The sequence below is a fragment of the Oncorhynchus clarkii genome, chromosome 10 (assembly GCF_045791955.1).
Source record: "Oncorhynchus clarkii lewisi isolate Uvic-CL-2024 chromosome 10, UVic_Ocla_1.0, whole genome shotgun sequence".
Classification (NCBI taxonomy): Eukaryota; Metazoa; Chordata; class Actinopteri; order Salmoniformes; family Salmonidae; genus Oncorhynchus; species Oncorhynchus clarkii.
The window spans coordinates 29,633,404-29,661,398 of NC_092156.1; the positions used below are offsets into that span (position 1 = coordinate 29,633,404).

A 27,995-nucleotide genomic window follows, 5' to 3' on the forward strand; every position below is an offset into this window, starting at 1 on the left:
TGACAGACCCAAAGCACAGACACGTAGATCACAGCCCAACAGGTCACTGAAACAGACTCAAAGCCTTGCAGCACCATCTAAGACCAAGCTGCTAAAGCACATCCTGGGGAAAGATGTTGAAAAGCCAAAGCCTACTGCTGCTGCATGGTCTCCTCCAGTCTATCTGCATGTGTGAAGATGATTTTTATGGCTTTTAGGTCGTTGTGCTGTTCTTCTGGACATCTGGTGTGGTTCTCTTTCAGAAAATCTGTTAACAGACGTTGCATTTGTTTGTGACTGTGTAAGTGTTCTTAATATGTTGCCAGAGAATGTGCATCTGTTCATTGACTTTAGTCTTAGACTCTCCTTTTATTTGAAGACTATGGTGCTGCCTGCTGAAAGGGAACTGTAAAGGTAAGATACATTTTACTCAGTCCAGTGGTTCAGTGACCAGAGACTACAAAGATGTTTCGGTTTTTCAGAAGGCTTTGTATCTTTATTATTTGTTCTGAACTAAAATAATTGAAAATGGTTGTATAGGTTTGTAAACTCTTCCTGTAAGAATATGAAAGTCTGACCTGTAACAATATAAGCATAGCTTTTATTAACAAAATAATTTGCCATACATACAGATCTTCTCATGTTAAATAGCAGTATTGGTTTACAGTTGTAGCCAGTTGAGTGAAAGAATAATTATTTAAACATTGAACATCATAGACGTGAACCACAGTGGACTGTTTAGGCTACTGATTAGTGACATCAATACTATAACACATTTGCAAACACACAGGTTGGAATGGAAGGCAGGATCACTATGAAAAGCTTGATTTTATATGGTTTTTCTCATTCATTCACAAGTCATGCTTGTTGAAGGCTTTTACAACCCACAGTATCTAGCAGGGTTGGGATCAATTCCATTTCAATTCAGTCAACTCTGGAAGTAAACTGAGATTCCAATTCCACATTTTGCTAATTGAGAAGCACTTAGGGAAATTGGAATTTCAGTTTATTGACTGAAGTGGAATGGAATTGACCCCAGCCCTGGTATCTTGATGCTAAGGTCACATTTGAGTGAACAAATTATAGTAATACCAGTACAGTGCAGTCTCAAATGGAATGTACTTGAGGTTCTACACACTTCTATAGTTTAGCCCTTGAAGTTGAAGAGGTCAAGGTTGATGAGTATGGTGAATAAATAAAAAAAAAACAAGGAAATGGAAATACTGTCCTCCAATTTGTACAATATATTACGAATTTGTAAGTGCTTAAGATCCCGTTCAATCTCTTTAACCTTGTGAACACTCGAAAAACACTACACAACACATTTTATCTTAAAGCATAAAAATGTAATAGCGTTATCTAAAATGTCAGTGCATTTAAATCCTCATCTGACCACACGAAGGATGGCTCTTCTCATAACAGAGGGGAAAACCACCTTCGTTTTAGCACCAATTGTGTGCCATTGTGTCCAAACGGAGCCTCGTTAAACTGGAATTATTTTGAGGTTTGGTTTTCTATCTCCACACAGGAAACATGTGCAAGACCATACGTTGGGTGGTAGAGAGAGACATCTTGGAATTCAAACCAGGAGCGATGCACAGTCTATTTAACAGATCTGTCTCAGACTCACAGATACAATACCACAATGACACTCTTACACTGACAAAGCATGTTTTTGTCTTTCACAGAACAAGAACTTGTCAGCCCACTACAATTTGGTTAGGCTTAAGTGTTCCAAGCAGGGTTGGGGTCAATTTGGATTTTTTGAATTTATTTAAATTCAAACCATGATTTTGAATTGGCTTTGAATTAAAGGAAGTAGAATATAATTCAAAGCAATTCAGAATAAATAACCCATTTGAATTTAATTTAATCCTACTTTCTATTTCCGCAACTCAATTCAGAATGGACCCGAACCCTGGATCCTTGATTCGTTCAATAAAGAGGGACCTCCTCAGCATTGTGTTGACTGATTTGGCTTGATGGAGTGGTGAATTTAGGAGTTCTGACTGAGTGAGGGGGGTGGAAACACATGGCTCTTAACTGCCATGCTGAGGACAAGGACAGACAGTATGCAGTGGAAGTCGTTACAGTCTGACAGTATTGAGTATTAGAAGCCACCTGGTTTGTTTCAGGTGACACTTAAATCCCAGTGTCCATGTGGAGACGCCAGCCTCTCTCTCTTCTCCTTTTGTTACAGAGAGACATTTAGGCAAATTATCTGTGAGCTGTGTTTATGTGAGGGATGTGTGTGTCCATGTTAGGGTTGTATAATGGCCCTTCTAGGGATGCCAAGGGAAGAGGGTATCCTAGATTTGTTTTCCCATATAATTTAGGCTACAGTAAGACCCTAAAATAAGTCATTTTGTCAGAACTGATCATGTAAATCTTTCATTTTAAAAAGGGATGTCATGAGTAAGTAATAATCAACCTTTCAAATAATGAGGCATGTACAGTTGAAGTCGGAAGTTTACAGACACCTCAGCCAAATACATTTAAACTCAGTTTTTTTTTACAATTCCTGACATTTAATCCTTGTAAAAATTCCCTGTCTTAGGTCAGTTAAGATCATCACTTTATTTTAAGAATGTGAAATGTCAGAATAATAGTAGAGAGAAGGATTTATTTCAGCTTTCATTTCTTTCATCACATTCCCAGTCGGTCAGAAGTTTACATACACTCAATTAGTATTTGTTAGCATTGCCTTTAAATTGTTTAACTTGGATCAAACGTTTCAGGTAGCCTTCCACAAGCTTCCCACAATAAGTTGGGTGAATTTTGGCCTATTCCTCCAGACAGAGCTGGCATAACTGACTCAGGTTTGTAGGCCTCCTTGCTCGCACACGCCTTTTCAGTTCTGCCCACAAATTTTCTATAGGATTGAGGTCAGGACTTTGTGATGGCCACTCCAATACCTTGACTTTGTTGTCCTTTAGTCATTTTGCCACAACTTTGGAAGTATGCTTGGGGTCATTGTCCATTTGGTAGACACATTTGCGACCAAGCTTTAACTTCCTGACTGATGTCTTGAGATGTTGCTTCAATATATCCACATATTTTTCCTAACTCATGATGCCATCTATTTTGTGAAGTGCACCAGTCCCTTCTGCAGCAAAGCACCCCCACAACATGATTCTGCCACCCCCGTGTTTCAAGGTTGGGATGATGTTGACTTGCAAGCCTCCCCCTTTTCCTCCAAAAATAATGATGGTCATTATGGCCAAACAGTTCTATTTTTGTTTCATCAGACCAGAGGACATTTCTCAAAAAAGTACAATCTTTGTCCCCATGTGCAGATGCAAACCGTAGTCTGGCTTTTTTTATAGCAGTTTTGGAGTGGTGGCTTCTTCCTTGCTGAGCGTTCTTTCAGGTTATGTCGATATAGGACTTGTTCTACTGTGGATATAGATACTTTTGTACCTGTTTCCTCCAGCATCTTCACAGGGTCCTTTGCTGTTGTTCTGGGATTGATTTGCACTTTTCGCACCAAAGTACGTTCATCTCTAGGAGACAGAACGCATCTCCTTCCTGAGCGGTATGACGGCTAGGTGGTCCCCTGGTGTTTATACTTGTGTACTATTGTTTGTACAGATGAATATGGTACCTTCAGGCATTTGGAAATTGCTCCCAAGAATGAACCAGACTTGTGGAGTTCTATAATTTATTTGGCTGATTTCTTTTGATTTTCCCATGACAAGTAAAGAGGCACTGAGTTTGAAGATAGGCCTTGAAATACATCCACATGTACACCTCCAATTGATTAAAATGATGCAATTAGTCTGTCAGAAGCTTCTAAAGCCATGACATCATTTTCTGGAATTTTCCAAGCTGTTTAAAGGCACAGTCAACTTAGTGTATGTAAACTTCTGACCTACTGGAATTGTGATACAGTGAATTATAAGTTAAATAATCTATCTGTAAACAATTGTTGGAAAAATGACTTGTGTCATGCTCACAGTAGATGTCCTAACCGACTTGCCAAAACTATAGTTTGTTAACAAGACATTTGTGGAGTGGTTGAAAAACGAGTTTTAATGACTCCAACCTAAGTGTATGTAAACTTATGACTTCAACTGTATTTGTGAGTGATGATTTATATATTGTTTTTTTGCCAGACGTCTCAACCTCCAAATATCCTCTGTGTCTGTGAATTTCAGGTTTATTGTTTCACCACTCAGTCAGTCTTCCTCACCACATTCTGTATATTCCTGAGCTTTCTCCATGACACTAAAGAAGCCATGACATTTGTTAAATTCAAGCAGAGCACAATAACACTCCACAAGTTTATATTATGTTTAAAAATACTTTTCCACTCCGAGCTGTGTTGCGTGTGTGTTATGCCCTCTCACTGGAGATTTTGCTGACGTTGCAGTCGTAAATTGTTCCACTGGGCAGACTTTCCTATGTCTGTTTTTTACACAAGACCTGTACTGAGCAAGTGCGATGTAGCCCATGATGAACAATACAGTACACACCTCAGCCAGGTTAAATAAATGTTTGCTTACATGACAATAAATAAAATACCAAACATTGGTATAAAAGTTGAACAATTGATGTATATTATTTTGAAAAGTTAAGGCTTAGAAAAAGCAATGTTTTGAGTTATGGCTAATGTGTAGGAATGGTAAATGATGTGTTATCTTGTAGTAATGGGTTCATTTCACAGTCCTGCAAATCCAGTTAGCTTTGACAAAATAAAAATAAAATCCTTAACAGTTGAAATCATAAGGTGAACTGTGCCATTGTTCACCCCAGTGCATTTGTTATTGTTTTTGTTTTGTTGATGAAACAGAGGAGAGAAGCATACAACAGAGTGGCTGTTCTAATGCATGTGAAATTATATCAGAGGGAGAAAAAAACTCAAAGTTCGTTGTTTGTAGTAACTTCTTTGTTGTTATAAATTGCAAAAGGACATGGCAGTTTTACCTAATACGGATTCCAGCTTTAAAGTAAATAAGACTCTTGCCTGCTTTTCACTTGCTTGGTCCCAGATGTGTTTGTGGTGTCTTGCCAACTCCTATGGCCATGACAATGACCATAGGAGTGGGCAAGATAGCACAAACACATCTGGGACCAGGCTACCTTTTCATCACCTGGCCCCTGATACTCAGGTTAACTCATAAGCAATGCTCCCCATTCAAGGCAGATCATCTATTCAGTTTCACATTTCATCATACCCACACTCTTTGTTCTGTAAACATTTATAATCTCACTTAAAATGTCATTGAAGAATACAATACAACAATAACATGAACACAGATGGTATTTTGGGGGGTTGGGTCTCTCCTTGAGTCATACCCCCGGCCTGTGGCCCCACCCTTGAAGTAAAGTTATGTAGGCGGGGCTAGTCTCCTCACGAACACTGGTGTCTGCCCTTACAGTAAAGGGTCATGCCCCATGTAGCCCCACCCCTCAGAGTAAAGGGTCAATGGTCATGTGGATCTGGTCTCTGTTCCGCCTGCTCCCATTGGAGGAGTGGAGGTAAGGCTCCTCCTTCTGACATAGGACTTGACGCGTCAGGATCTTTCGGAATGTGTTCCTGAAGTCCTGGATGCGGTAGGCATAGATAACGGGGTTGACGGCTGAGTTGGCATGTGACAGCATGATGGCTATGTACATGACGGGGGCCGGCTTGCACAGGTCCTTGTAAAACAGGGTCAGGCAGTTGAGGATGTGCACGGGCAGCCAGCATAGGGCAAACAGCCCCACAATGATGGACAGAGACTTGGCGGCACGGATTTCGCGTTGCAGGAGCCCGTGATGGTGGCTGTCCCCATTGCTGCTCACTGAGCACTTGAGTTCAATCTGGTGCATCTGCTTGCGGGCCACGGTGAAGATCTTCACATAGATGCCCAGCATGATAAACAGAGGTGGCAGGACACAGCCGAAGAAGTTGAAGTAGACCATGTAGTGCATGTCCACCACACTCTCAAACAGGCAGGTAAGCTTGCAGCTGCTCAGGAAGTCACCTGCACTGCCCAGATCATCCACCAGGGGGGGGATGGTGGTACTGGCATTGTCCCCCAAAGACTTGCCATTCGTCAGGCTACTGGAGACATTCTGACGGCAGGAAGTCACCTTCAGGTTCCAACCCAGGAATGGGATGAGGCCGATGACGAAAGACAGGATCCATAAGATGGCGATGATTCGTCTGGCCCTCTTACCCGTCACCAGCTCCTTGTACCTGGATAAGAGGATGAGGGAAGACCAAAAAGACGCTGGTTAATATCCATGGGGGTTATAAATGGGTCTTATTTTCTTTTCCCTAAGAGTTGTGACTGAGTGCCCTTAACAGCCACAGTGGCCCTCTATCAGGCATTATGGTGCTTATGCTGCACACCTATTCATGATTAAAATAACGTAATAATGAGTTATTACAGAAAGACAATAGAGAAGCAAATATGCTGTCCTTAAAGTTCTTCCAACTGAACATTAAATTAGAGCCTGTGATAGGAGTAATATATCATATACATCTTACTGTCTAAAGCAGGTTATCAAAACATAACGAGACATCATTCCAACAGACTTCTGGGTGGTTCCACCAATTAGGTGCCTTTTGAGTAGTGTAACTTGGTAAAAAAATATCTAATCATGTTTTCCCATCTCAAGAGGTTAAATACCAAAAAGGGTTAACGATTTCATCGTAATTCAGTTATGGCTATTTGTGATGTGTTGAGCAAGTAAGAGGTTAAGAATTGACTTATATATTGGCTAACTGTTACACCACATTTCAGTGAGCACATTGACTCAGAGACAGGCATGTGAAAGGAAAAACCGTCAGAGTACAACTTATCACCTGTCTAAGAACAACAGTCTATCTATACAGTGATGAACACACAGAAGTTGTACAGTGCCTTCGGAAAGTATTCAGACCCACAACACGTTTATATAAGGTCCCACAGTTGACAGTGCATGTCAGACCTACCCGTAGCACTCACGTCTGTAGCCATGAAGTGCTTTGAAAGGCTGGTCATGGCTCACATCAACACCATTATCCCAGAAACCCTAGACCCACTCCAATTTGCATATACCACCCCAACAGATCCACTGATGATGCAACCTCTATTGCACTCCACACTGTCCTTTCCCACCTGGACAAAAGGAACACCTATGTGAGAATGCTATTCATTGACTACAGCTCAGCGCTCAACACCACAGTGCCCTCAAAGCTCATCACTAACCTAAGGACCCTGGGACTAAACACCTCCCTCTGCAACTGGATCCTGGACTTCCTGACGGGCACCCCCAGGAGGTAAGGTTAGGTAACAACACATACACCACGCTGATCCTCAACACAGGGGCCCCTCAGGGGTGTGTGTTCAGTCCCCTCCTGTACTCCCTGTTCACTCTTGACTGTATGGCCAGGCACGACTCCAACATCATCATTAAGTTTTCCGACAACACAAGTGGTAGGTCTGATCACAGACAAAGATGAGACAGTCTATGGGGAGGAGGTCAGAGACCTGGCCGTGTGGTGCCAGGATAACAACCTCTCCCTCAATGTGAACAAGACAAAGGAGATGATCGTGGACTACAGGAACAAGTGGACTGAGCACGCCCCCATTCTCATCGATGGGGCTGTAGTGGAGCAGGTTGAGAGCTTCAAGTTCCTTGGTGTCAACATCACCAACAAACTATCATGGTCTTAAACACACTAAGACAGTCTTGAAGAGGGCACGACATAGCCTATTCCGGGTTCCCCGGGCGCCGAAGATGTGGATGTTGATTAAGGCAGCCCCCCGCACCTCTCTGATTCAGAGATTTCCTTATGGCGGAAGTTCAGCGTTACGGCAGGATTTAAATTGAAAAACAATGTTCCTGCGTTAGCGGAGAATGCATTCCCCGTAAACCAGTGGCTAACCATGACTATAGGACCTAGGCCTTCAGAGGAACCAAAAATCTTCCATTACGTTGTATCAAACTCAGAAATAAAATAAAAAACTGAAAACATAGCATCACTTAATGAACCCGACATTGTATATGTTGTAGTCAGACCATTCTAGTTGTAGTGAAGGAGGAGCAATGCTTTTTGATGACATTATGAATGAATCAAACAGGCCTGTCTGTGCTTCAGGCTGCCGCACACACAGTGACAGTTCAGCATGGACACAACATGACACACAGAATAAAATAATGCAACTAGCAAAACAAAAAACACACTGTTTACATAACCTATGGTAGCCTAACACCCCTATCACACTATCACCCATAGTAATAACAACAGTGTCACATCAACAGTGACAGGCTCAAGGCTCAAGGTGCTGAAAGGAGAGCGACCGCAGGCTAATACCTGTGCACTTCATGGAGCTGAAGGAGAGACAGGTTTGGTCAAACACATAGACACGGCTGATAAGACAGGCAACAGCACTCACACACAGCATCAAATAACGTTAAAGATAAAGCATCCCATTCACTCCAGTAGGCCCCTTGAAATCAGAACAATACAAAAGCACAACCATTTAATTTCCAAAAGGAAAAGCACAAACCAGATATTACTTCCCTTTGCAAATATATTTGATCACGTTCATCACACTAACCGGTGATCTGAGGTTTAAATGCAACAATGATTCACAGTCATTATTTTCAAAGAGATGTCTAACAGCAAGCAAGCTGCAACAAAACAGCACCACTCACCAGGTGATGATCATTTGGAAAAGAAGTTTGAAAGAAGTTCATCTTGATCATCCTGTATAAACACAAACTCACTTCCTTGACAACAAACAAGAACTTTGAGGAAATCTGTCGGAACAAGTTCACAAATAAAAAACATATTTATTCCTCATGTAGGGATTTTAAAGATACGGAAATGTTGAACTCCTGGAAAGATATCAGGGAGGTAATTGGGATAGATGTGGTAAAGAGGTCAATGGAATTCATTCTGTGGGGGATAGAAGGTTGCTGGATTGGTGCACATTCAACAAATCTGATCTAAGAAAGCGGATATTTCTCAACTCTGTCATGATTTATGAGTTGCAACAGACCCACAATGTGGTTATTGCTGCATAACATGTAGAAGTTGTCCCTTTTCCGGTTTAGAAAAAGTGATTGCTAAATGCTAACTCCCATTTGTATAAGCTTTTAGAATAACTAGCAGACAGAAATCAGTTTTGAACTGTAATGCAGTTGATTGGTAACGATGACATGAACATGTGTTGGGGTTGACATCCATACAAGCGTTACCTCAACATAGTGTGAAATACACATATAAATAATAGCCTAAATGTAGGGTAATTTTGTTTGGGGGAGATTCGGGATGGAGATGCAAGTGGGAAAATGGTGCAATCGTTTTACTTCATGCTGTCTTGGCTGAGCTTCTATTGTCAAGCACTGGGAAACAGATTCCAACATCTCAGAAGAGGTGAGGTCTTTTCGTTTAGTCAGTTGCTTGTAATTACCTGGAAGGCTATAGAGATTAGCCTTGAATCACTATGAGTGACGCGGTGCAGACCAATTTATTGGATGCATATGAGAGCTTCCCGATGCGCTAGAAGCATGATTGCTCTGACTTCTGCAGAGGCCTGTATCACAGTAAATGCTGTACGGGCCACTGCAGACTTCAGATTGACCATGCAGAGCCAAGGGTGGGAAAACTACTGCTTGACCCAATGATTATTTTATTTTGCCCTCACTAGAGAAATGTCTAGGCCCGTCACTTTTTTTAAACGGTCCCACCCATTGCAAGTCAAAATGTGATTGGTTTGTTTACATCCCTGCTAGTGAGAATTTCTCCTTTGCCAAGATAATCCATCCACCTGACAGGTGTGGCATATCAAGAAGCATGATCATTTACAGGTGCACCAATAAAAGGCCACTCTAAAATGGGCATTTTTGTTACACAACACAATGCCACAGATGTCTCAAGTTTTGAGGGAGTGTGCAAATGGCATGCTGACTGCAGGAATGTCTACCAGTGCTGTTGCCAGAGAATTTAATGTTCATTTCTCAACCACAAACTGCCTCCAACGTCATTTTGTCAGTACGTCCAACCGGTCGCACAACCACAGACACGTGTAACCACGCCAGCTTCTTCACCTGTGGGATCGTCTGAGACCAGCCACCCGGACAGCTGATGAAAGTATTTCAGCTGAGAAGTATTTCTGTCTGTAAAAAAAAACTTTTGTGGGAACAACTCATTCTGATTGGCTGAGCCTAGCTCCCCAGTGAGTGGGCCTGACTCTCAAGTGGGTGGGCCTATGCCTTCCCAGGCCCACCCATCGCTGCGCCCCTGCCCAGTCATGTGAAATCCATAGATTAGGGCCCAATTAATTCATTTCAATTGACTGATTTCCTTATATGAACTGTAATTGTTGCATGTTGTGTTGCATTTATATTTTTGTTCAGTATAATAAAATAAAAAAATCCTTAGGCCTCCTCTGGTTCTATACTGCCAAAAACGCTGCATATGTCGGCTTAATCAAAAATTACCTTTAAAGGTGCACTATACAGAAATCGCTCTGCCATTTCGTGGTTGCTAAAACTCACATTTCAAGGTGAATTTGGTCGGGTCACCCAAAAAGTTGCATATTGCAGTTTTCATTTTCATTTACAGATTGAACAGAGCCATAACACTGAGTTCTCACGCCAAACCATGAAACCATATAGCAAATATACAGTAGATATAGGATAATCAAATCAAAGTTTATTGGTCATGTACACAGTTTAAGCATGAACATTTGTTGTCAGTGCTCATGTGACTTCACTTTGCTCTGATTATAGCATGTAATAATGACATGTAATGTCATTATAGTTGAGTCACTAGCCACGATAATCATGTAAACGATATTTCCGCATGATATTTCCTCTAGGACGACAAATATCAACAACTATTAAAGTAATCTACATACACTCTGGTAAGGCATATGATATTTCTATACAGACTAATAGTTAAGTGCAATGGAAAAAATTACTTTTTGGTTTTATTCAAAAAGATGAAGTGGTCGTTCTCTGCTGCAAATGTTTTTCCCTTCCCTCCTCATGAAACAGCTACAATTTGCCAGGACAAATTTCATACAAGTTAAGTTTCACAGGCAACAGTAGCTCATTTGACAAGATAACCGTGGCTTTCAATCATTACCTACAGTATTAGTACTGTAGCACCTCAGACGCCAAGGCCTCAAAACAGATGACTGGGACTTTAATAATGCAGCAGTAAATGATTCTACCTCTTTCCCTATTTCTCCATTTCCCCATCACCTCAGTGAAGGATGCTGTGCCCCCAGTGCCATCAATAATCCACAGACAGCCATGACCATGTTTAGGGACCTGAAGTGATGGGCCCTAAGGCTATAGGGTGGACACACACATCACTCCTTCCTCTCTCTTCTTCTCTCATCATCCATACATTTCTCAGTCTCTCTCTCTCGTCTTAGTCCTCTAACCTGTAAGTCAAGCCCAGAAAGGTTTGTGTTCCAGACAGTGACTAATATCTGGGGTTGGACAGCTCTCTCACTCTCTCTGTCTCTCTCACTCTCTGTCTCCCTCACATGCTCCCTCTTTCTCTCTCCCCCTCACACACTCTCTATTTCTGTCTCCCTCTCTCTCCTTCTCTGTCTCTTTCTCCTACTCTCTATCTCACTTTCCCTCGGGCCCTCTCTCACTCTCTATATATTATCTCCGTATCGCTGTCTCACTCTCTATATATTATCTCCCTATCTCTGTCTCGCTCTCTCTGATGGGCTGGTGACATTCCTCACTCTGAGGGCCTGTAAATGAGTGGCTGAGCAGATTAGTTCTGGCATGACGACAGCACGCTGGCATCTCTCTCACTCTCTCTCTGTCTCCCTTTTTCTGTCCCTCTCTCCCCACACATCCCTTTTCTAACCCCATGGTTCCTGGGCTTCCGCCTGGTGCACATTGCAGCCCACAAACCTCTGCCAGGCTAGTACACAGAGTCAGTAATCACAAAGCACATCCGCTTAAACATGACAGAGATGTCCACAGTATAGCCTCAAATAAAGATGTCCACAGCATAGTCTCAAACAAAGATGTCCACAGTATAGTCTCAAACAAAGATGTCCACAGTATAGTCTCAAACAGAGATATCCACAGTATAGTCTCAAACAGAGATATCCACAGCATAGTCTCAAACAGAGATGTCCACAGTATAGTCTCAAACAGAGATGTCCACAGTATAGTCTCAAACAGAGATATCCACAGCATAGTCTCAAACAGAGATATCCACAGTATAGTCTCAAACAGAGATATCCACAGTATAGTCTCAAACAAAGATGTCCACAGTATAGTCTCAAACAGAGATATCCACAGTATAGTCTCAAACAAAGATGTCCACAGTATAGTCTCAAACAGAGATATCCACAGTATAGTCTCAAACAAAGATGTCCACAGTATAGTCTCAAACAGAGATGTCCACAGTATAGTCTCAAACAGAGATGTCCACAGTATAGTCTCAAACAAAGATGTCCACAGTATAGTCTCAAACAGAGATGTCCACAGTATAGTCTCAAACAGAGATATCCACAGTATAGTCTCAAACAGAGATGTCCACAGTATAGCCTCAAACAGAGATATCCACAGTATAGTCTCAAACAGAGATGTCCACAGTATAGTCTCAAACAGAGATATCCACAGTTTAGTCTCAAACAGAGATGTCCACAGTATAGTCTCAAACAGAGATATCCACAGTATAGTCTCAAACAGAGATGTCCACAGTATAGCCTCAAACAGAGATATCCACAGTATAGTCTCAAACAGAGATGTCCACAGTATAGTCTCAAACAGAGATGTCCACAGTATAGTCTCAAACAAAGATGTCCACAGTATAGTCTCAAACAGAGATGTCCACAGTATAGTCTCAAACAGAGATGTCCACAGTATAGTCTCAAACAGAGATATCCACAGTATAGCCTCAAACAGAGATATCCACAGTATAGTCTCAAACAGAGATGTCCACAGTATAGTCTCAAACAGAGATGTCCACAGTATAGTCTCAAACAGAGATATCCACAGTTTAGTCTCAAACAGAGATGTCCACAGTATAGTCTCAAACAGAGATATCCACAGTATAGTCTCAAACAGAGATGTCCACAGTATAGCCTCAAACAGAGATATCCACAGTATAGTCTCAAACAGAGATGTCCACAGTATAGTCTCAAACAGAGATATCCACAGTATAGTCTCAAACAGAGATGTCCACAGTATAGTCTCAAACAAAGATGTCCACAGTATAGTCTCAAACAGAGATGTCCACAGTATAGTCTCAAACAGAGATGTCCACAGTATAGTCTCAAACAGAGATATCCACAGTATAGCCTCAAACAGAGATATCCACAGTATAGTCTCAAACAGAGATATCCACAGTATAGTCTCAAACAGAGATGTCCACAGTATAGTCTCAAACAGAGATGTCCACAGTATAGTCTCAAACAGAGATGTCCACAGTATAGTCTCAAACAGAGATGTCCACAGTATAGTCTCAAACAGAGATGTCCACAGTATAGTCTCAAACAGAGATGTCCACAGTTTAGTCTCAAACAGAGATGTCCACAGTATAGTCTCAAACAGAGATGTCCACAGTATAGCCTCAAGGGGAACAGGTGTTTCTCTTTGACCCAGTGGCAACCTCATGATTCTACCCCCAAGCCATAAGACTCCTGAACATCTAGTCAAATGGCTACCCAGACTATTTGCATTAGCCTACACTTTGATTATGCAAATCAAATATCACTTTGATTATGTAAATATCCTGCCCTCACATGGCATAGCACCAGCAGTTCTTATAGATCGGCTCAAGAGATTTGAAGGTGTGATATCTGTATGTGAGATGTGTGATATTATCTGTAGCCACAGGCCAAACTAATATAGTCATACCAGGATTTAGAGGCTCGGATTCATGGCGATGAGGTGCCACACCTTGTGAACACAAGTGAGCACATTCTGCTGTCACTATAGATGAGAGTAGGCCTAACAGTAAGACTCTCAGGTGGAATCTGGTCTGGGGAATGGAATTATCATCAACACTTTAACGCAACCCAGAGCCATACAGTGAATGTATTGCTTGGGATGGAAACTATGAATAATGCTGGTGTGTATGAGGCTTGGCTTTATGGTTTTGTACAAACAACATGTGTGAATTTTCTTCAATGTGTTGCAGAATTGTGATAGATAAAGGTGGTGAGGAGTGGTTTCTTCTTACTATTTACACTGTTTGTTGCTGTATTTACATCATATATACAGTGGGGCAAAAAAGTATTTATTCAGCCACCAATTGTGCAAGTTCTCCCACTTAAAAAGATGAGAGAGGCCTGTAATTTTCATCATAGGTACACTTCAACTATGACAGACAAAATGAGAAGAAAAAAATCCAGAAAATCACATTGTGAATTTATTTGCAAATTATGGTGGAAAATAAGTATTTGGTCAATAACAAAAGTTTATCTCAATACTTTGTTACATACCCTTTGTTGGCAATGACAGAGGTCAAACGTTTTCTGTTAAGTCTTCACAAGGTTTTCACACACTGTTGCTGGTATTTTGGCCCATTCCTCCATGCAGATCTCCTCTAGAGCAGTGATGTTTTGGGGCTGTTGCTGGGAAACACGGACTTTCAACTCCCTCCAAAGATTTTCTATGGGGTTGAGATCTGGAGACTGGCTAGGCCACTTCAGGACATTCGTTGCCCGGGCGGTGTGTTTGGGATCATTGTCATGCTGAAAGACCCAGCCACATTTCATCTTCAATGCCCTTGCTGACTCAAAATCTCACGATACATGGCCCCATTGATTCTTTCCGTTACACGGATCAGTCGTCCTGGTCCCTTTGCAGAAAAACAGCCCCAAAGCATGATGTTTCCACCCCCATGCTTCACAGTAGGTATGGTGTTCTTTGGATGCAACTCAGCATTCTTTGTCCTCCAAAGTTGAGTCTTTACCAAAAAGTTATATTTTGCTTTCATCTGACCATATGACATTCTCCCAATCTTCTTCTGGATCATTCAAATGCTCTCTAGCAAACTTCAGACGGGCCTGGACATGTACTGGCTTAAGCAGGGGGACACGTCTGGCACTGCAGGATTTGAGTCCCTGGCGGCGTAGTGTGTTACTGATGGTAGGCTTTGTTACTTTGGTCCCAGCTCTCTGCAGGTCATTCACTAGGTCCCCCCGTGTGGTTCTGGGATTTTTGCTCACGGTTCTTGTGATCATTTTGACCCCACGGGGTGAGATCTTGCGTGGAGCCCCAGATCGAGGGAGATTATCAGTGGTCTTGTATGTCTTCCATTTCCTAATAATTGCTCCCACAGTTGATTTCTTCAAACCAAGCTGCTTACCTATTGCAGATTCAGTCTTCCCAGCCTGGTGCAGGTCTACCATTTTGTTTCTGGTGTCTTTTGACAGCTCTTTGGTCTTGGCCATAGTGGAGTTTGGAGTGTGACTGTTTGAGGTGTCTTTTATACTGATAACAAGTTCAAACAGGTGCCATTAATACAGGTAACGAGTGGAGGACAGAGGAGCCTCTTAAAGAAGAAGTTACAGGTCTGTGAGAGCCAGAAATCTTGCTTGTTTGTAGGTGACCAAATACTTATTTTCCACCATAATTTGCAAATAAATAAAAAATCCTACAATGTGATTTTCTGGATTTTTTTCTCCTCATTTTGTCTGTCATAGTTGAAGTGTACCTATGATGAAAATTACAGGCCTCTCTCATCTTTTTAAGTGGGAGAACTTGCACAATTGGTGGCTGACTAAATACTTTTTTGCCCCACTGTACATCATCTGTTATGTGTGATGACATTAATGTAGTAGAAAAGACCTGTTGCCTGAAACAACTGCAAAAGCCAAAATGACTAACTTTATTGAGACTGCCTGACAGTGTTTGGGGCTCAATAGTGGCAAGTCCACACACTTAGTTTGGCAATACTATCCTTCTGAAAAAAGCCACTAAAAACCAGTTTAGTCTCATTAGCAGAGGAAAGCAGCTTTTCAAGGACACAACACTGGTTCTTTCTGATTAGAGAGAAACATGTGGGGCCTGAGAACATGAACTGAAGAGACTGTTGGTGAGAGACAGCTAGGTGAAGAAAGCCCTGGCAGGTTTGTTAACTCTTGGAACATGGATAGCCAGAGGCTATGCTATTGGATCTTTCCCTTCAAACGGTATGGTGTGGGTGGAAGAAAATACATAAATAGTTTGATGTCTCTTTCTGGGAAACATGAAAAGGAAACAAAGGCCCTAAAATGGGTGTGTATTAGTGTTGTCAGAGGGTGCAAAACAGAGCTCCATCTCTCATGGTTTGAAGCATTTGAGTCTGCCTTTTCACTTCCACCAGAGCCAGCTGTGAAAACACTCTGATCTGAGGGAACCACAGTCCCACAAGACCACATACACACACACAGTCACACACTCACAAACACAGTCACACAGTCACAAACACAGTCACACAGTTTACACACACAGTCACACACACAGTCACACACACACACACACACACACACACACACAGTCACACACTCACACACACAGTCACACACTCACAAATACATACACAAACTAAAAAAATGACTAGAGTAGAGTAATTTGAGCTGACCATATACCTTTCTCATTACCACGTGTGTGATGTGGGTCTGGGGTAAAGGGGAAAAGCGTAAAAAAGGATGTTTAAATCCGTCTGGATTTCTAAAAAGGAATGTAGTTATGAGACTATATAATGCATTTGCTGGCATTGAGCAGCAACCTTTCTGTATATGATGATGAGGTCCTTTTATTTAACACCCCCTGAGGAATAGTCTGTCTGACTCTTCACCCATGAAGGGAATAATGTGAATTACATACTGGGAAGGGAAAAGACAATTTGAATTTTGAGGACATTCTTGGGAAACATCTGTAAATGGAAAAGCAGCAGTTTGCCTTAAAGGGCAGGTTGCACAAAATATTTCCACAAATCTAACAACGTAGATGGATGATATTTCATTCGAAACGGTCTTTATGCAAAAGTTTATAAAATAAACACATTTTACACTTCTATTTTCACAATTTAAATTACATTTATCAAAAAAGCCCTTCAGTCATATGCGGGTCTTACTTTGTACCAAATGATTACGATGACTACCAACTAGACGTCGACCGATGATTTTTCAACGCCGATACCGATTATTGGAGGACCAAAAAAGCCGATGACGATTATTTGGCTGATTTTTTAAATGTGTTTATTTATTTGTAATAATGACAATTACAACAATACTGAATTAACACTTATTTTAACTTAATATAATACATCAATAAAATCAATTTAGCCTCAAATAAATAATGAAACATGTTCAATTTGGTTTAACCTTTTGCGTGTAGGGGGCAGTAATTTCATTTTTGGATAAAAAACGTACCCATTTGAAACAGCCTATTTCTCAGCCCCAGAAACTAGAATATGCATATAATTGTCAGATTAGGATAGAAAACACTCTAAAGTTTCCAAAACTGTAAAAAAATATTGTCTGGGAGTATAACAGAACTGATATTGCAGGCGAAAGCCTGAGGGAAATCCAATCAGGAAGTGCCTCTTATTTTTGAAACCTCTCTGTTACTATGCATGCCTATCCTCCATTTAAAGAGATATCAACCAGATTCCTTTTTTCTATGGCTTCCCTAAGGTGTCAACAGTCTTTAGACATAGTTTCACACCTTTATTTTGAAAAATGAGAGTGAACGATCACATTGTGTAAGTGGATAGGTGGCGGCTCTCAGAGTGAGTTTTGCGCAACTGAGTAAAGCGGCCATTGTTTCTCCCGCTGTTATTGAAAAAGCTACACACTCGGTTGATATATTATCGAATATATATTTTAAAAACAACATGAGGATTGATTATAAAAAACGTTTGACATGTTTCTGTGGACATTATGGATATTATTTGGAATATACGTCTGTGTTGTCGTGACCGCTCTTTCCTGTGGATTTCTGAACATAACGAGACAAACAAACGTCAGTATTTTGGGTATAAAAATCATCTTTATGGAACAAAAGGAACATTTGTTGTGTAACTGGGAGTCTCGTGAGTGAAAACATCCGAAGATCATCAAAGGTAAATTATTGTTTTGATTGCTTTTCAGATTTTTGTGACCTAGCTACTTAATGCTTAGTGTACATAATGTTATGTTATGCTATCAATAATCTTACACAAACGCTTGGATTGCTTTCGCTGTAAAGCATAATTTCAAAATCTCAGAAGACAGGTGGATTAACAAAAGGCTAAACTGTGTTTTGCAATATTGCACTTGTGATTTCATGAATATTAATATTTTTTAGTAATATTATTTGACTGTGGCACTATGCTATTCAGCAGTTGCTGATGACAATTTTCCCGGTACCGGGATGGGTGGCGTCAATAAGTTAAATAATGCAAAAACAAAGTGTTGGAGAAGAAAGTAATACGTGCCAATATGCAGTATGTGCCATGTAAAAATGTGTGCCATGTAAAAATGTGTGCCATGTAAAATATGTGCCATGTACAAAAGCTAACGTTTAAGTTCCTTGCTCAGAACATGAGAACATATGAAAGTTGGTGGTTCCTTTTAACATGAGACTTCAATATTCCAAGATAAGAGGTTTTAGGTTGTAGTTAATATAGTATTTATAGGACTATTTCTCTCTATACCATTTGTATTTCATATACCTTTGACTATTGGTGTTCTTATAGGCACTATAGTATTGCCAGTGTAACAGTATAGCTTCCGTCCCCCTCCTCGCCCCTACCTGGGCTCGAACCAGGAACACATCGACAACAGCCACACTTGAAGCATCGTTACCCATCGCTCCACAAAAGCCGCGGCACTCGCAGCGCAAGGGGAATAACTACTCCAAATCTAAAAGCAGGTGACGTTTGAAACGGTATTAGCGCACACCCAGCTAACTAGCTAACAATTTCACATTGGTTACACCAGCCATTAGGCTGATAGGCTTGAAGTCATATACAGCGCTGTGCTTGTGAAGAGCTGCTGGCAAAACGCACAAAAGTGCTGTTTGAATGAATGATTACGGGCCTGCTGCTGCTCAGTCAGACTACTCTATCAAATCAGACTTAATTATAACATAATAACACACAGAAATACGAGCCTTTGGAAATTAATATGGTCGAATCCAGAAACTATCATTTCGAAAACAAAGCGTTTATTATTTCAGTGAAATACGGAACCGTTCGGTATTTTATCTAACGGGTGGCATCCCTAAGTCTAAATATTCTTGTTACATTGCACAACCTTCAATGTTATGTCATAATTACGTAAAATTATATTATAAATTGGTACTAAAGTGCCCAAAGAGTTTTGTCATGTTATGTTGCTAGTAGATGGTAAAAAAAAAGATAGTTAGGTGCACCGGGCCATACAAAACGAACTGGCCCACTTGCACCACACAGATCTAGCATGGTGTTTGGGGATGGAATAATCTAGCTAGCTAGCAAGTAAGCTACAACAACTCCATCAACAGAATACTGCACGTTTTTCAGAAATTAATGGTCAAATACTGATTCATGTCATTGTTTATTTCAAGGTATGTCTTTATTTTTGCAGAATTGTCTGATCTTTATTGGCCGATATAACTTGCAGGACATCATGGTTGCTAATGTTTGTGTGTGCCATTATACCTCGATTTAGGTTGGCTTCAGAGTGACAAAATATTTTTTTCCAAAACAATAGGAGGACACAAATGTAAACACACGCACACGCACGCACGCACGCACGCACGCACACACACACACACACACACACACACACACACACACACACACACACACACACACACACACACACACACACACACACACACACACACACAATCTCCAATAGTTCCCTGCAAACAACAATGGGGACGCCCCACATGTTCCCCTGGAGGTTTTGTCTAGTTCCCGGTTTGTTGGGAATGTCACCCCTCCTCCTCAGGAAAAAGTACCTAGGGCACACAGACCCTAGTTTCATTACACCTCACCCCTTGTTACTGTTGCCAAGCCCGTCAAGGCCGTCAAGAACGTCCTGGGGAACTTCAGGGGACCATGACACAATGTCGCAAGAACGTCCTAAAAATGTCCTCAGTGATGTCCCGGGACCAACTAGTAACTAGACAAAACCTCCAGGGGATCATGACACAACATCCCAAGAGTGTCCTAAAAACATCCCTGGGGACAAAGGTTCATGAGGTAGTCACCTGGAATGCATTTCAATTAACAGGTGTGCCTTGTTAAAAGTTAATTTGTGGAATTCCTTTCCTTCTTAATGCGTTTGAGCCAATCACTTGTGACAAGGTAGGGGTGGTATACAGAAGATAGCCCTATTTGGTAAAAGACCAAGTCCATATTATGGCAAGAACAGCTCGAATAAGCAAAGAGACACTCTATCATTACTTTAAGACATGAAGGTCAGTCAATACAGAAAATGTCAAGAACTTTGAAAGTTTCTTCAAGTGCCGTCGCAAAAACTATCAAGCGCTATGATGGACCTGGCTCTCATGAGGATCGCCACAGGAAAGGAAGACCCAGAGTTACCTCTGCTGCAGAGGATAAGTTCATTATAGTTACCAGCCTCAGAAATTGCAGCCCAAATAAATGCTTCACGGAGTTCAAGTAATAGACACATCAACTGTGACTGTGTGAATCTGGCCTTCATGGTAGAATTGCTGCAAATAAACCACTCCTACTGGACACCAATAAGAAGAAGAGACTTGCTTGGGCCAAAAAACACGAGCAATGGACATTAGACCGGTGGAAATTTGTCCTTTGGTCTGGAGTCCAAATTGGAGATTTTTGGTTCCAACCGCCGTGTCTTTGTGAGTAGTGTTGGTGAACTGATGATCTCCGCATGTGTATTTCCAACAGTGAAGCATGGACGAGGAGGTGTGATGGTGTGGGGGTGCTTTGCTGGTGACACTGTCTGTGGTTTATTTCGAATTCAAGGCACACTCAACCAGCATGGCTACCACAGCATTCTGCAGCGATAAGCCATCCCATCTGGTTTGTGCTTAGTGGCACTATAATTTGTTTTTCAACAGGACAATGACCCAACACACCTCCAGGCTGTGTAAGGGCTATTTTACCAAGAAGGAGGGTGATGGAGTGCTGCATCAGATGACCTGGCCTCCACAATCCCCCAACCTCAACCAAATTGAGATGGTTTGGGATGACTTGGACCACAGAATGAAGGAAAAGCAGCCAACAAGTGCTCAGCATATGTGGGAACTCCTTCAAGACCGTTGGAAAAGCATTCCAGGTGAAGCTGGTTGAGAGAATGCCAAGAGTGTGCAAAGATGTAATGAAGACAAAGGGTGGCTACTTTGAAGAATCTCAAATATAAAATATATTTAGATTTGTTTAACACTTTTTTGGCTACCTCATGATTCCATATGTGTTATTTCATAGTTTTGATGTCTTCAGTATTATTCTACAATGTAGAAAATAGTAAAAATAAAGAAGAACCCTTGAATGAGTAGTGTTCTAAAACTTTTGACCGGTAGTGTACCTATTCAGGTCACAGCACCAATGGGACAGACTAGTATCTTACCTAGGTCTCCTGCAGGCCACAATACTTTTACCCTGCTAAGTTTAAACGTAGGCATTAGAGCAGGGAGCTTACACAAATCTTTAGGTCTCAGACAAGTTTAATTACACCTACGTCACATTTCAGGTGCTATCCCCTACTGCCTTGGTGGCCATGTGTAAGGCACTTTGACTCCTACTACAAGGGAAAGGCTGACCTTGTTCTGTCTTTGGTGGGTACAGTAACAACAAAAATACATGTTTCCATTATACAACAGACTTTTATTTTTAAATAAAATGTTGCCTGAATGTGTGTGTTATTTTGTTCCTGTTCCTGTGAGTATCTGTGCATGTGTGTGTAATACAGGTTGAGTCTGTATGTGCGCGTATATGCCAGTACACCAAAGGTGGTATACATATGCATTGATTAAAATCTTTATGAAATCATCCATAACCCCTTCATGAATGTTGCAGTATCATTCACCCTAACTTTCATAACACATTAAACGTCAATCATATGTCATTTCAAAACAAAAGTCCCGTTTTCATTACAGTATTATAAGTTATGTTATATTACAAATACCTGCTTAAATTGAGCTCGATTGTGTTACTGACTGGTTTAGTTCTGCGCAGCACAAGACTTTGATAGCCTCTGTTGAGCTGAAGCCAAGGTGTGAGCTTGTGGAGCTAATGCAAGTCTTCAGGTTTCAGGCAAGTTTTTATTTTTCCTTTATTTAACGATCAATGATGGCCTAGGAATAGTGGGTTAACTGCATTGTTCAGGGGAAGAACGATAGATATTTTCCTTGTCAGCTCAGGAATTCGATCTTGCAACCTTTCGGTTACTAGTCCAACGCTCTAACCACTAGGCTACCTGACACAGCACGTTGAGTTCACTCAACATGTTAAAATGACACCAATTGCCATCCAGATTTGAAATCGTTCAAATACTTTTAGCGTTTGCTTGATCTTGCCTGGAGTGCCAGAGTGATGGGCTTTGCAGTTTTGGGACTATTACACGTCCATCAAAATAAGGAAAATAATACATTAAGACATTGATTTTGGTATGTTAGTACATGATCGGTTGAAGTTATTATGTTATTCATCAAAACAGTTGCTACTGACCTAATAACGCAATACCCACCGGATAACGTATAAATAAGCTTGGTTAATAATAATCAAGTAAAGTGTTACCTGAATATGTGTGTGTGTGTGTGTGTGTGTGTGTGTGTGTGTGTGTGTGTGTGTGTGTGTGTGTGTGTGTGTGTGTGTGTGTGTGTGTGTGTGTGTGTGTGTGTGAGACACAGTGCTTGTGTGTACATTTCAATGTGTGCTTGTGAGTGTCTCTATGTAATGTATGAGTATTCCTGTATGATGTTTATGAGTTTGTCTGTGATGTGATTGGCAGTGGGAGGGGGGGTATGTGCATCAAATTGAGGGAAGTAGTACATAAAAACATAGATTTTTGAATGTTATTGAAGTTATTACATTATTCATAAAAACGTTGTTACTCATAATTTTACTAATAATAATTTTTACATTTAACAGAAAAAGTTATTACGTTTACCGGTAAACATTTTATTACGCTTACCGGCAAGTTATTACATTTAATGGATTTATAAAAACAATTCTAAAGTTATTACAAATAGAAAATTTATTACATTTACAGGTGTTATTGCATTTACCGTTATTAGTGTTTCTTACATAATTTGATAACAAGTGGAGTTCTTAAAGTCTATGAATCTGTGCGGTTTGATTCTGCAAAACTGGCCTCACTGTTACTTTAGGTGGCCACATACAGGTGATCACGTCTAGTTAGGGCCTTTAGTTTTCCTCCTGGCTGCAGGACCAATCAGGCCTCTGGATTCCTGTGAGCAGGAGAACCTCCAGTCATACTTTATGCTGATAAACTGCCATTTCAAAATAAATACCCAGCTGATGTCCCAGTTCTTGTCTTGTGAGACAGAAGGTGCAAAGACTTTTTTCTCTATCTGAACCAATTTGTCTCCTCTGTCATTGGGCTGCCAGGCTGGCAGACTGTGTGCCACTACCAGTGTGCTCCTCTGCCGCCTCCAGCTCTATATCAATAAGATGACACTCTGAGGCCAGCCGGCTAGATATCGATCCAGTGGGCCCAGCCATTGTCTCAGACTCTGAGAGGGTGAGAGAAGTCTGATTATCTACTTTAGCGCCCTTTAAAATGTACCAGGGGAGGTGCCTCAAGGTGTATATCAATATGCCATTACAACCTTGCAAAAAATATCTACAGCTGCTTTTCCAATGATCTACAGCTGCTTTTCCAATGTCTCTTCAGGCACCCATGGCCTATCAAAAAACAAGCCAGAGCCCAGTGCCCCCGACACTATAACATAGGTTTTTATAGGCCTACGGAAAGTATAGGCCTAGGGTTATCTACACAATGAAGATTAACAGTCACGAAAGAAACCCCCAGGAATGCATTGGTCTGTGTGGTGTGTTGTAGCCTGTACGCCTAAATGACTTGTCTTGATCTACTTCGACTGCAGATTTTTTAAGTTGCTTTGTCTTTGGAAATATTAGGGCAGCATAAGGAGGCACACTCCAGATGAGCCACGGTCATTTGATTATCGGACCGCAGGCTTAATACCTGGTCTCAACTAAGGCCTATTTTTTACATTGCCTTATTTTTATAACATTTATTCAGTGCCCCAGACTTTTATTGGCCCCAAGGCTGTAGGCCTGAAGTAAAATGTTAACCGCCAATGTCCTTCTCTCACATTTTCTCAAGACTTCTGAATTAGGCCTAAAACCATATCAGTACAGACATAAACATATTTTCTATTTTGAACAGAGACATCACTTCTATACCACCGATTACAAGTAAAAGTTTACCTTGATTTATGGATTATTATAATTATAAATCAAGGCAAGGCATCTCCTAAATTGGTTCAAATTGACCATTTCTAGTGGAGTAGCTAGGTTTCCATCCAATTGGCAACAGATTTTCATGTGAATATTCCAAAATCTGCATAAAAACAATATGCACATTTTCCCACTAGATATGTCTTTCCCTCAAATATACTTGTTGCATAAAGATAATGAAGTAGTGCACATAAAAACACTTTTGCGGTTAAATTCCCATGCACCAAATAAAAAATACAAGTTAAATGGGTTTCCATCACGTTCAACTCTACTGATGGTTTTGTCACAAAAAATGTTGACAACACCCACCCCTGCAACATCTATCAGAGGTCAGAACATAGAGTTTGTAGTTGAATACAAATATCTGGGCATCCTCTTGGACAATAACATTCAGTGGAGTAAATGTGCAGGCCTGATCTACAAAAAGTGTCAAATCCTGATCTGTTTCACCTGTCCTTGTGCTTGTCTCCACACCCTCCAGGTGTCACCCATCTTCCCCATTATCCCCTAGGTATTTAAACCTGTGTTTTCTGTCTGTCTGTGCCAGTTCGTCTTGTATGTTCCAAGTCAACCACTGTGTTTTTCTCTGTGCGCCTGCCTTTTCTATTCTCTTTTGCTAGTCCTCCCGGTTTTGACCCTTGCCTGTTTTCTGGACTCTGTACCTGCCTGCCTGACTATTCTGCCTGCCCTGACCCCGAGCCTGCCTGACAATTCTGCCTGCCCTGACCTTAAGCCTGACTGGCCATTATGCCTGCCCTGACCTTAAGCCTGCCTGCCACTCTGTACCTCCTGGACTCTGAACTGGTTTTGAACTTTTGCCTGTCCACGACCATTCTCTTGCCTACCCCTTTGGATTATGAATAAATATCAAAGACTCAAACCATCTGCCTCCCGTATCTGCATCTGGGTCTTGCCTTGTGCCCTTATAAAAAGGGTCAGCAGAGACACAGGTCTCTTTTCATGTTGACTGTACTATACAGACTCTGTTTTACAAATATTTCAACATTTTGCATTGTTTGTTGGTTTGGTCATGTCACTGTCAGTCAGAAGAACATGCTGAGAAGGATTATCACCACAGCAAGCAAGTTACTTGGAGTCAAACAGACAGGCTTGGATGAGATCTTTAAGGTTAGGGCCATCAACAAGGCTCACAAAATCCATTAAGACCCAAGCCACACCCTGTACCTGGACTTCTAACTACTCCCATCTGGGTGCAGGTATAGGGCACCCGTCTGCAGGAAAAACAGTACAAGACAATAATTTGTGCCAGGTGTGATATTTCTAAAATATATCAAATGTTTGTAGATTTGTTTAACACTTTTTTGGTTACTACATGATTCCATATGTGTTATTACATAGTTTTGATGTCTTCACTATTGTTCTACAATGTAGAAAACCCTTGAATGAGTAGGTGTGTCCAAACTTCTGACTAGTACTGTCTGTCTAAGAGAGCTGAGAGCAAGTTCAAACAAAGGGCTCTATTCAATCCGTATTGTGGAAGTTCAGCATTACAGGGTGATTAAAATGTATAGGCAATGTTCCCACAATAGCAGATACGGTAAACGCTGCATATGTCGGCTCAATCGGAAATTACCTTTAAATTTCTATCGCTTCAGCAATACAGATTGAATAGAGCCCAAAGCGTAGCAATAGTTATAGACACAGATGTGGTGGCATAGAGGGATGATAAGAATGCAGTTAAAATCCCAGGTAACAACATGGTGAAGAATTATTACTGTACAGGTATGAACATGCACAATGTAATCATGAATGTCAAAGATGCTCATGTGATCACTGTTTGTAAGACGGGTTTTTTGTGTGTATGTCCCTAACCTTGCCAACAGACAAAGACCACTGAATGGATTGGTGGTTCACCAATCACAGCCATAATGGGCTCAGCAACAGTACCAAATGGTGATGTGTAATGAAATCAGAGTGGGCATACCCAGGTAGGTCGGTAGGAAGATTTATTTCTTAAACAACGTTCTTTTGGGTCCATATGGCAACGTCCTGACAACTGGTACACTGAATGTCCTGGCAACATCCTAAAAACGTTCTGACGTGGTTTACAATGACGTCCCGAGAACATTCCCCTGTGACCATCACAAGCCGTCCCAATGACAGGCAAAAATGATGCCCAAAAACCTTTTTAAGGGATGTCCCTGGAACAATCCTGGGAACTAGCCAAAAATCTCAAGTGGACCATGACATAACGTCCTGAAAACGACTTCAGGGATGTACACAGAACAAACAGAGAACTAGACAAAACCTCCAGGGGACCAAGACACAACATCCCAATAACGTCCTAAAAACATCCTTTTGATGTCCCCTGGACAAACAGTGAACTAGACAAAACCTCCAAGAGACCATGACACAACGTCCCAAGAATGTCCTAAAAATGTCCCTGGGATGAACAGGGAATTAGACAAAACCTCTAGGGGACAATGACACAGTGGCCTGACCACTTTAGACAACCATTTTGTGACGTTCCCGGGGTTTTCCTAACAACTCATTAAATGTTGTTTGCAGGCTAACTGTTATGAATTTGTATTGTGAATGTGTTGTCTACTGTATTGTTATTGTCCTTTTTCTTAACGCCATTTTAAACGTGTACATGATACAATAAGGTCAGTAAAGTAGCCCTAATTGAAGTCAGTCTTGAAAAACATTTGTATCGGGTTAATTATTTGTAACTTTCCTTAATTACTCCTAAGTACATGCTATTGATTCACTTAAATCACAAAACACAGACGCTCAATGTTTGTCAAGCTATCAAAATGCATAATAGGGTACTCACCTGAGGGGTATTTTGACGGCCAAATATCTATCAATTGCAACTGCAAGGAGGCTAAAAATTGAGCTTTGAGTCAGTACCAAAACAAAACAGGCAAGGAAAAGACATCCATAGAAGTCCAAAAATATACCGATGCTTATGGTTATGGCAAAGGGGATGGCAAGGCAACCCACCAAAATATCTGCCACAGCCAAAGAAACTAAAAAGTAGTTCGTAGTGGTTTTCAGAGTGGTGTTGATGGCGACAGCCCAGCAAACCAATACATTGCCAGAGATGGATAAAATAGCTATAAATATCTCAAATACAATGTAGTACTGAATCATCTCAGCAAATATTTCAGAACATTAGGTCTGTCAGAAATAAAAGTGTCATAAGGCAGACTGTTCTAGTGGGTCCAAAAGAGATAGTGTTTTTGCTGTATTCCAAGAATATTCCAAAAGTATGGTTTGCGAAAACAGCCATCTGTGAAAAGAAAAAAGACCATATAGGATACTTTACTGTTCTCCAAAGCAAACCCTGTAATTACAATTGTTTGAAATGTGAATTATTTGCAGCTTCGTATCTGTTATCATGCGTCTAACAAAAATTATATGGTAACCTATCACAACTAGTCTAACCAAGCCACATGTTAGCCAATAGACTTCAAAAATATGTAAACTAATATCTGCAAACTATTTCTGAATTTATTTTTGGGTTGCTTACCCCTCTTGAAACTTTGCATTATTTGCCGGTCCTTTGAAAATATACTACACTCCTCCAAGTATCTGTTGCGAGGCGGTATTGGAGACTCACTTTGGAGACTCACTAGTTCCGTTCAACACATGGTATTTGAAGTAACGAAAAAATATATATTAC

General features: G+C 41.0%; 1 protein-coding gene across 1 annotated transcript; it reads right to left on the reverse strand.

Moving 5' to 3' along the window:
- Window positions 1–453: 453 nt before the first annotated feature.
- On the reverse strand, window positions 454–27,961 carry LOC139418246 (adenosine receptor A2b-like). The gene is made up of 3 exons (XM_071167549.1): window positions 27,843–27,961; window positions 27,144–27,602; window positions 454–6,163 (listed from the first exon to the last, which is right to left on the reverse strand). The coding sequence occupies exons 2-3, from the start codon at window positions 27,461–27,463 to the stop codon at window positions 5,392–5,394; spliced, it is 1,092 nt and encodes a 363-aa protein (XP_071023650.1). The 5' UTR covers window positions 27,464–27,602; window positions 27,843–27,961; the 3' UTR covers window positions 454–5,391.
- Between the last annotated feature and the right edge of the window lie 34 nt (window positions 27,962–27,995).